Below are 10,135 nucleotides of genomic sequence, written 5' to 3'. Positions count from 1 at the left end.
CGGCGCAACTATAATGACATGTGAATAATCCCGCCCACTCTAAAGCGGTACTGACAGGTCTGCAGTGGAAACGCAAACCGTGCCGAGCCGAACCGAACCGTGCCGTACTGAGCCATGCCGAGCCGAGTCGTACCACGCAGTGGAAAAGCGCCATTACATCGTCGTCGCATTTCGTGCGCCACTGATAAGGCTGCCTGATGGCTGACATAGACCTAAAATTCAAATGCAACGTTTTTGCATTCTAATATGTGGATTTTTTTTTTTATTCGACGAATATTCGAAATGTTAATTTTTTTTGACAGCTCTAATACATAGTATAATTTGAAAGGCTAGCGCCACAGTGACAGCTTTGTACCTCTTTTTCTGAGTGCTGCTTTAGACTATAGATCTCGTGCACTGCCTATGGGAGCACGCTATGAGGAAGGGAAAGGTTTTGACTCCAGCTCTGCCACACACACATGCACGCATGCATTACCCCCGCTGTGAAAACGGCTGTGTTTCCTCCCTCCAGCATCTCCTCCAGCTCCTCATCAGTTGTGGTTTTACCAGCTAGAGAGAGAAGCAGAACAAAAGCAAGTCAACGACAGAAAAGGGGAATAGCACAGTGTCAGTTTGACATGCTTCAACCACAAGCTTGAGAAAGAAACGTGTTGTATGCTGCACACTGTTTGATAAGAGCTGTCTCACGCACTGCTGTTTAGTCAGGAGTGACTTACTGATCTCTAATTGTCTCTGAATGCGACCTTTGCTTTTCTCTCTGAAGTCCACCTGAGCTTCATTGTATTTGGTCATCACATCAACAAACTTCCTGGAAAGTACGGCGTGCTGGCAGGGCAACATGAGGGCAGAGTTAATAGAGAGCGTGTGTATTTGTGTGTGTTACCTGAGCGGGAAGCAGACTCACCTGTGATTTGCGTATTCTCAAGTCGGCTGATACTCTCTCCACTTCTTCCATCTCGAGATTCCTTTCAATGGCTGTATGGACACACACACACACACACACACACATATACACACACACACACACACACACACACACACACACACACACACACATTATATTATTAGTTAACTAAAACTAAAATAACATCATAAAAAAAACCTTAACCTTACTTTTCAACTAGTTGCCAAAGCAACATTTAGTTCTCATTTAGTTTAATTTGATGTACTAAAAGGACTAAAACGGCATTAAGACATATATATAGACATTTAAAAAAAAGAAAGAAAGAAAAGAAAAAACTTATAAAAATATCAAAACCACAAACAATTACTAAAACTTGAAATAAAATGAAAACAAATATGAAAAGTAGCATCTCAGTGATACTCAAATAACACTGACAACAGGGTAAATATTGCTTTTCTAAAGGTAAAAGAGAAATGGCTCACATTATTCTGGGTCAGAAGTGTTTGTAAAGCCAAGCCTAGTTCTTTGTGGCCTATTTCTTTCACCTAATGAGAACAGCACAAAGCAGTCCTGTAAACGAGCAAAGACACTTACTCTTCAGTTTGTTACGAGCATTGTTGGCCATTTTCTTGATATCGTTAGTAAGCGACTCCAAATCATCCTGCGTTTCTGTTCACAGACAAGAAAACAGAAGTTCAGCAGATGAAGATGTGTGTGTTTTGTCATTGTTAAAAGGTTGTTCTTTCAAAGCTCAGTAGACTAAACGGATTTAGGTTTCATGCACACTACCTTTCAAAAGTTTGGGCTCGGGATGTTGTTTTTTTTAAGTCTCTTATGAAGGAAACATAACTTACTGCAGTGTATCATATCTCATGTAATCGATGTCAATAAAAACAGTTTATAAACAATATGTCCTATAACGTTTACCTCAGGTAAGCCAATCAATGTCCATAACTCGTTAGTCAACTAGAAACGAAATAACTCTAGAAAGGAGCATTTTGCTAAATATATGCATTATATTACATATTTATTATAGTTTTACTTAACCTGTTTGTGATGTCTTATTTTACGTCTGAATAAATCTGCCACGAGTTTTATTTCTAATGAGTTTCATTAGGTATCTTATAAAAAGATTTGACATTTTTAATTATTCAGTTGTTCACTGCTAATTTTAGCTCATCATTTAACTAATGTTAACTTATTCAGCTTGATGTTAAAAATGTATTAGCACATGTATAGCGTAAAACATATCATTTTAAACTTAAGGTATAAAAAGGACGCTGAAGTTGCCAGAACTTAAAAACATGGTGGCACTGGATAGGATATTGGTGCCTGAGTCTGGAGGGTGAGCTGAGTCTCACTTGTTTTTTCAGACTTTATAGTATTTATGTCTGGACATCTATACTTTAGTCTTTACAATACATTAATTCTAATACTGTACTTTATATCTGTTCTGTTTCAGAAGCAACATCAGGTACTGCAGTCCCTGTGAATAATATGTAAGGACTGTGTTCACGTATTTAAACACGAGAAGTTTTATTCACTGTAATAGTCAAAAACTTTTTCTGCCATCCTTTTGAGCCATACAGATAATATCATGTATGTTTTTATGGATACGTTCACTTTAATAAAGCACTAATATCTGAGTAAATATGTAATTTGATGTTTTTCACAAGCTGAATTTCCTAAGTTGAAGTTCTAATATGTTACTGTTTATTCACTCCCTTGACAGCAATCAAGAAATAAAAAGATGAACAGTTTGCAGTGTAATATTAACACATTTGCTGTCCCTCTCCTAGAGCCTCTAAACAGTACCAGAAGCCTTTACACGTGTGGAAACAGTTCTGCTGAAAACTTGGTCAAAGGATTTAATCAAGTCGATAAATACAGGAAAAAAATCTTACACAAATGTCACTTTATTAGATAACATTTCAAACCAAGTGCCATTTTTTTTTAAAGACAGTAAATGTTTTTCAAGCAAACAAATTTGAAATTCAAGAAGTGTTTGGACTTTTTTTGTACAATTAATTAGCAAAATGAGCAAAGCTTTAATATAAACATTTGTGTGCACTGGGTTGTCATTTATCAAAGACCAATTCTAATAACAATGATATTCATACATTGTATGTGTGGCTTAGGTTGTCCCAAAAAAAAATTTCAATACTATATATATATACTAAAAAAGGCATTTTGGTAGTGTTAACATGTCAGGGACAAGCAGCAGTAAGATAGTAATGAATGAATTAATCGGTTTAATAAAAAAATATTTTTATACAATTTATATCCTTAATAATGTTCCACAATAGTAATAAGGAACTGAAAGCTTGTTATATTGTGAATATAGTCTTGGCTGAAAGGGTTGTTGCATTGTGCCTAACAATGGCCTTTAGCTGTAACTAATATTCACAAACTAGCACAACCTTGTGTACTTTATTGCTCAAATTTCTTCAGTTTTAAATTCAGCACCTTAGAATTTATTAAAAGGGTTTAACACTGAAAACAGCGAATTGAAACGGTTTAGCAAACGGTGCTCTACAGAATGTCCCATGAACACAAGCCACAGCAAAAGGATTTCACATACAATTCATAAGAAAATAAGCTTTAGAGACTTAAATGCCCCAACTATCATAAAAATTCAGAATTTTCTTAATATGGATAGTCTTCCACATCTGTACCTGTTTGATAATAAAAATGCACAAAGCAAGTATTTGAATAAAACTTTACGCATTATGCACAAGTCCATGGTTGTACGACAACTGGTACTAAACTTCACTATCTGTACTCATACCGAATATTATTTTGTAAGCTCTTATTCCAGGCAATATTTATGGTTGTTCTTGTACAGAATCAGTTTAGGTTGGGGCTGATGAACATATTTAACCCCTCACCATTCCTCTACGCAACGCTTTTAAAGGGGGTCTCCTCTGCAGGCTCCATACATGTGTACACATAATAAAGAAACACAGCAATGATAAGAAACACCAAGATACGAAGCCAGCCCGGCACACCTCCAGATTTGCTGGTCTCTGGACTGGATGGACCACGCTGCATGGATGTGGAGACTGATGGGCCAAGCCGAGAAGAACTCTGATAGGACATACGAGTTGGGCTGATAACCGGCCTTCAACATAGACAGGAAGGATATTTCATTGATTTTTGAGTGTGGTTATTATACTACAGTATTACAGTCAAATTGTAGTAACCTGTTGTAGGAGAAGCCGAAAATAAGATAATTGTTAAATAATATTATTAAAAGAAAACCTCACTCATTGGTATAGCCTATGTTGTCATCTCTGTAATCAGTCAGATTTGACCGTATGCTGAGGAGAGAAAGCATATATCCAGTTACATTTATGTGGAAAGCTTAAAAAAAAAAGATGAAAAGGGAATGAATGAATGAATCTCACTTGTGGGCAAAATCTGCATCGGTGACCTTTGCCCTCCTTGTGCTGGGGAGGGATCACACATATACAATTACTGTAAGCATATCAGAAGGATATTTGTGATCTCAGCAAGACATTTTAATAGACGTTATGATTGTGATTTCAGATTACTGCTTCGATTTTCTGTGTATGTCCTGTGTCATTATGTTGTATAACTTCAAAGTTTGAAAATACAACTTCCAATCGATTCCTGTTCATTTTTAATTCATTCTACAAAAATAGAATATGGAAAAAGATTTCATACCCTTTTTGACACGTACTGTATTTGTTCTTGTTTTAAGCATAAACTCACTTAATTTTGTGAAATTTCTCAAGACTTTGATGTATCCTGATTTAAGAATGTTTCAGTTATTTGTATTGGAAAATAAAAATACTGAGAAAGGTATTTATTTTTAACAACACATGCAAAATTTCATACTATGACTTTATGAATTTAAGACTTTCTGCTCTGATTCGAGACCTTTTTAAGACCTTAAATTGTGGAAGGGCACATTAAGACTTTTTAAGACCTGCAGAAACATACTCTGCAAAATAAAATATGCTACTTACACATCACCAAATCCATCGTGTCTGGTCAGTTGTGGCTGCTGAAAATGAAAAATGTCTTAGACTACATATCTAGTGATATAACCCTTCAAGTTCAGTTCAGTTTTTACTTACGGGCTGATGATAGGTAATATATTCAACTTCCTCCTCTATGAAAACAAAAGCAAATTTTACAATTGTAATTCTACACTCTAAATATGGGGAAAGTCAAAGACTGTCTCTTTTTTATTAAAGGGGTCCTATTATGCTTTTTCACTTTTTGAATTTTAGTCAGTGTGTAGTGTGTATGTTTGGGCATAAAAAAACTATTTGCGGACTTACAAATCTCAAAGTCCACTCCAAAGGGAGATATTTCATTTTTTTTTAATCCCTTTTCAAGAACTACAATGAATGGCTCGTTTGGACTACAGCATTTGTTTTCCGGATATCACAAAGCGGCCCATTAGAATATCATTAAAATAATTCCCGCCTATGGAAACTTGAATGTTTGGGGGGTGGGGAGGGGCGAGGTCTGGTTAGAAGGCAAGACGAGGTCTGGTAAGAGTGCATCAGACAAGACAACGAAGAAGAAGTGCTGCTGTAGCCTCAAGTTTTCGCAAGTTATTACACATGCACCTGAATAATTATGTATGTAAATATGTATGTTACAATTATGAAAACGTTTTTATAATAAATTGCTGACAGTACAATACTGGACAATGATGTAATCTGCAGAATTTACACTTCAATTATGAGACTACAGTGTTTCCCATACATTGAGTGCAGGTGTTTTTATATCACTGTATTTCTGAAGGAAACCCATCATTTTCATTTAATCTTGCACGTAATGTCTGATAAAGCAGTGCTTTTTTGAGCGGAGCGCTGCTTTGTGTACAGCGTTACCGGGAAACCTTGATCTCTACCTTTCCAACAGCGCCTCCTGCTGGAAGAGAAGGAGTTTGCATATATATGCCGCCCGCCTGGGAAACACTGGACTATGGTATAAATAATTCCACTGTATAACAGTTTCACTGCAATAATGTTAGAATTACATAATAATAAAAAAAATATGCACTTATCTGTACATAGTAAATGCACTTATTTTTAAGCGGTTGTTGACATCCTATCTAAAACGTCATTTAGCCCAAAAAAGACAACAACAATAACGTTACCACTATATGTCTTGCAATATCCGTACGTGCAAAGGTTCTGCGCGATCCTCGTGTTCAATATTCTTGGGGTCTGAATCCGGCTCAAATTGATATGGCAATATTGACGCCATCCTTAACTAAACCGGAGCAGACGGAAACTTGCCGCTTTGGCAAGGGGCGGGGCAGTACTGAAACACCGTCTAAGCTGTTCGCCAATCACAACGCACTGGGACAGCTAACCAATCACATCACATTTCGTTTTTCGGAAGGCGGGCCCGGAACCCGGAACTAATTGAGCCGTTTGTGCCAGGATGGGGATAAAGGTATTGTAATAATGTAAATTATGTAAAAAAAGAATGCGTTTTTCAAACCATCAAGCATGAGAGCATGTTCTAGTACACCCCCAAAACAAAATCAAGACATTGTAAAAGAGCATAATAGGACCCCTTTAAGAGAAGCCTTACTTTCTTCCCGGTAGTATGTCTTGTCAGGCGAGGAAGGCTTAGCTTTTTTGCCCATGGCTTCATTCAGTTTCTTTTCATAGAGCTTCCGTGTGGATTCTGTAAAAACAAAACCGCCACCAAATCACAGCACAACTTTCCCCGGAGTCACTGAAAAACAAACGCGCTTTACCATGCTTTCCTGAGTTAGTGCTAAAATGTAATGAATTAAAAAATGAAGAAATTCAATTAAAATGATTTAAATAAAAATATTTTTTTACATACTTTGTTTAAATTAATATCGTTTTTTTATGGCTATAATGTTACAACTTATTCTAAAAGACTAAAGGCTTATCACATACCTACTATGGGTCCATGTTTAATGCCATATTCATCCAGCAGCTGACTGATCTCCTTATCAGATTTTCCACTTAACGAGGACATATCTGCAACAACAGGTTTTATGTTAAGGGTTAAGATTACAAAAAAAAAAAAAAACCTGAGATGACTCATAACAATTGTTCGAGCATGTAGGTAACTCGCGTTAGTAGGCCTACTGGTTGACTGAGAAACGTAACGTAAAACCAAGCTTATTTTATCTCTATAGAGAGTCTGAAAGAACAAAACCAATCTCTCATTGAGATATACAAAACCCAGCACTGCATAAGAATGAACAAAGTGCCAGACCGCTATAACATCTGGGGCTGAATGTCACACATGTGCAGCCTACAACAGCTGGAAACTTCGAGAGGTAACGTAAATTAACGTTAACATAACGTTACTCTGAACAAAAGACACGTCCTACGCAAAGATCAAACGAACATGGCATCTTCTGTCAGATTAAAGAAAAAGCATTTGGGAGAAAAGGAGCACAAAAGCGTTTTTCAGGCGTACAAAAGGTCAGAGAAACTGATTTCTTGGGATAGCGCTAACACGCGAAACCACTGACTCAACTTCAACAACGCATTTAGCATGACTTAGGATTGAAGGGTGAGCAGTAGCAAGAGTTTCGTGTATTTTCTCGCCTATACATATACCTTTTTATGTTTAAAAATTAAATTTTGTCATAATTGAATTACCTGAACCGATCCCAGGACGTTAAAAAGGCGCTTTCCTGAGCTGGGCGTGTCGCGCTGAAGGAGGAGACGCACATCACTTCCTTACGCCTGCAGTGACTATAATATGAGGTTCCATTTGTGTCAAAAATTAGCTTTGTGCTTTGTACTATAAATTTGTCTTTGTCTACAGTCATTGCCTGCTTGTTCAGGTAAATCAGTATATGTTGGCTTGTAAATTGTCTGTTGACGTTGTCTTAATCTGTCGTCCTGCCTGCTTGTTCTCTGTCGTTTAATTACTGTCGTCCTTATTGTCATTTTGTATGAGGTTCCATTTGTGTCAAAAATTAGTTGACTGCTTTGTGCTTTGTGCTTTGTACTATACATTTGCCTTTGTTTACAGTCATTGCCTGCTTGTTCAGGTAAATCAGTATATGTAGGAGTGTAAGTTGTCTGTTGACGTTGTCTTAATCTGTCGTCCTGCCTGCTTATTCTCTGTCGTTTAATTACTGTCGTCCTTATTGTCATTTTGTTCTCTCATCTTGTTCTGTCGTCCTAACTGTCATCTTATTCTGTCGTCCTTACTGTCGTCCTAACTGTCATCTTATTCTGTCATCTTGTTCTGTCATCATAACCTTCATCAGCGCTGTAAAGTTAGTTTCACATTTCATATTCGACTAGGCTGCTTTAGGAACCGTCTGCAAATTTACCTCACAGTACAAAACGAAGTACAATAATTCATTCAAATTAATGTTCACAGGACTATAGTAAATGCCTAGTGGGCAAACTGACTAAATATATTTTGCCAATGTCTCGCCTTAGACAATACTTCCAACATCTCCCTTACAGTCTGTACAGTACACAAATATTTTCATGGAAAAATTAGGCTACTGTATTTTTTTTCTTCATGTTACAAAGGTTGTAGGTTGTAGAAGACTGACTTATGATTTGTGAAATTTTGCCAATACCTGCATTACTGGACGTACAGTGCACACATATGTTTACAAAAAAAACTACTGTAATTCACCAAAAAGGCTTTTTCATGTTCCAAAGGTTGTAGTATATACCTAGTTACAAAACTTATGAGTTTGCCAATATCTCCCTTAATGTATGTACAATGCACAAATATTTTATGAAAAAATTACAGTAATTTACAATAGGTTTTTTTTCATGTTCCAAAGTTTGAAGTATGTTCCTAGATACAAGACATTGTAGATACTATGTGTGAGATTTTGCCAATACCTCCCGTCATATATGTACAGTACACAATTATTTTCATTAAAATTACTGTAGTACAACCGTTGGAACATGAAACAAAACAAAAAAACCTATTGGTAAATTACTAGTGGGCAAAACTGACTAAATATAAGACAACCTTTGGAACATGATAAAACCCTCTTGGTGAATAACTGTAGTTTTTTTTACTATGTGTGTACTGTACATACAGTAAGGGAGATATTGGCAAACTCTCACCTGTAGTAAGTCAGTCTTGTAAATAAGAAAACACTACAACCTTTTTCTAAAAATAATTGTGCACTGTACATACAGTAAAGGAGATATTGGAAAATCTCACCTGTAGTAAGTCAGTCTTGTAACTAGGAATGTATTACAAGCATTAGAACATGAACAACCCCTTTTGGCCAATTACAGTAGTTTTTTCTAAGAATATTTGTGTACTGTATGTACAGTAAGGGAGGTATTGGCAAAATCTCACTTGTAGTAAGTCAGTCTTGTAACTAAGAGTGTACTACAACCTTTGGAAAATAAACAAACCCTTTTGATAAATTACAGTAATTTTTTTCTAAAAATATTTGTGTACTGCATATACAGTAAAGGAGATATTGGCAAAATATCACCTGTAGTAAGCCATTCTCATAACTAGGAATGTACTACAACCTTTGGAACATAAAAAAAAACTATTGATAAATTACTATATTTTTTTCTAAAAATACTTGTGTACTGTACATACAGTAAAGGAGGTATGAGCAAAATTTCACAAATCATAAGTCAGTCTTGTAACTGCAAATGTAATACAACCTACAAAAAAACTTTGCGTACAGTACATTTTATGAAAATAATTGTGTACTGTACATACAGTAAAGGAGGTATGAGCAAAATTTCACAAATCATAAGTCAGTCTTGTAACTGCAAATGTAATACAACCTACAAAAAAACTTTGCGTACAGTACATTTTATGAAAATAATTGTGTACTGTACATAGGCCTATATAATGAAAGATACTGCCAAAATCTCACATGTCAGTATCTAGGAACATACTACAACCTTTGGAACATGAAAAAAACCTATTGGTAAATTACTGTAATTTTTTCATAAAATAATTTGTGCACTGTACATACAGTAAGGGAGATATTGGCAAACTCATACGTTTTGTAACTAGGTACATACTACAACCTTTGGAACATAAAAAAAGCCTTTTTTGGTGAAGTACAGTAGTTTTTTTCTAAACATTAATTTTTTAATTTTGTACTGCGAGGTAAATTTGCAGACGGTCCCTAAAGGAGCCTAGTCAAATATGAAATGTGAAACTAATTTTACAGTGCTGATGAAGGTTCTGATGACAGAACAAGACGACATTAAGCACGACAGAATAAGATGA

The 10,135-nt window shown here is 35.9% G+C and overlaps 2 protein-coding genes across 3 annotated transcripts; both read right to left on the bottom strand.

Moving 5' to 3' along the window:
• Positions 1–341: 341 nt before the first annotated feature.
• Positions 342–1,601, bottom strand: LOC107570289 (syntaxin-3-like). The gene is made up of 4 exons (XM_016256505.1): positions 1,499–1,601; positions 905–975; positions 717–825; positions 342–549 (listed from the first exon to the last, which is right to left on the bottom strand). Exons 1-4 carry the CDS (start codon positions 1,527–1,529, stop codon positions 401–403), a joined length of 360 nt encoding a protein of 119 aa, XP_016111991.1. The 5' UTR covers positions 1,530–1,601; the 3' UTR covers positions 342–400.
• Positions 1,602–3,706: 2,105 nt separating this feature from the next.
• LOC107570273 (emerin-like) lies at positions 3,707–7,634 on the bottom strand. 2 transcript variants are annotated; one of them, XM_016256483.1, is made up of 9 exons: positions 7,543–7,634; positions 7,007–7,075; positions 6,826–6,909; positions 6,488–6,583; positions 5,008–5,042; positions 4,897–4,934; positions 4,312–4,353; positions 4,171–4,224; positions 3,707–4,025 (listed from the first exon to the last, which is right to left on the bottom strand). In XM_016256483.1, the coding sequence occupies exons 3-9, from the start codon at positions 6,905–6,907 to the stop codon at positions 3,800–3,802; spliced, it is 573 nt and encodes a 190-aa protein (XP_016111969.1). In that variant the 5' UTR covers positions 6,908–6,909; positions 7,007–7,075; positions 7,543–7,634; the 3' UTR covers positions 3,707–3,799. The 2 variants fall into 2 exon arrangements, with proteins under 2 accessions (XP_016111969.1, XP_016111968.1); XM_016256482.1 differs by lacking the exon at positions 7,007–7,075.
• Between the last annotated feature and the right edge of the window lie 2,501 nt (positions 7,635–10,135).

Source organism: Sinocyclocheilus grahami, unplaced genomic scaffold (genome assembly GCF_001515645.1).
Source record: "Sinocyclocheilus grahami isolate Dianchi unplaced genomic scaffold, SAMN03320097.WGS_v1.1 scaffold1436.1, whole genome shotgun sequence".
Taxonomy (NCBI): Eukaryota; Metazoa; Chordata; class Actinopteri; order Cypriniformes; family Cyprinidae; genus Sinocyclocheilus; species Sinocyclocheilus grahami.
This window is presented reverse-complemented; position numbering and strand designations above follow the sequence as displayed.

What these genes read in the sequence shown, in the direction of transcription:
- LOC107570289 (XM_016256505.1), bottom strand. Translation starts at nt 1,529, where the DNA reads ATGGCCAACAATGCTCGTAACAAACTGAAGA. An exon ending in TGAGAATACGCAAATCACAG is followed by an intron (nt 826 to 904) that starts GTGAGTCTGCTT and finishes TTGCCCTGCCAG; the next exon opens with CACGCCGTACTTTCCAGGAA. An exon ending in TCAGAGACAATTAGAGATCA is followed by an intron (nt 550 to 716) that starts GTAAGTCACTCC and finishes TTCTCTCTCTAG; the next exon opens with CTGGTAAAACCACAACTGAT.
- LOC107570273 (XM_016256483.1), bottom strand. Translation starts at nt 6,907, where the DNA reads ATGTCCTCGTTAAGTGGAAAATCTGATAAGGAGATCAGTCAGCTGCTG. An exon ending in GATGCAGATTTTGCCCACAA is followed by an intron (nt 4,225 to 4,311) that starts GTGAGATTCATT and finishes TTCTCTCCTCAG; the next exon opens with CATACGGTCAAATCTGACTG. An exon ending in AACATAGGCTATACCAATGA is followed by an intron (nt 4,026 to 4,170) that starts GTGAGGTTTTCT and finishes TCTATGTTGAAG; the next exon opens with GCCGGTTATCAGCCCAACTC.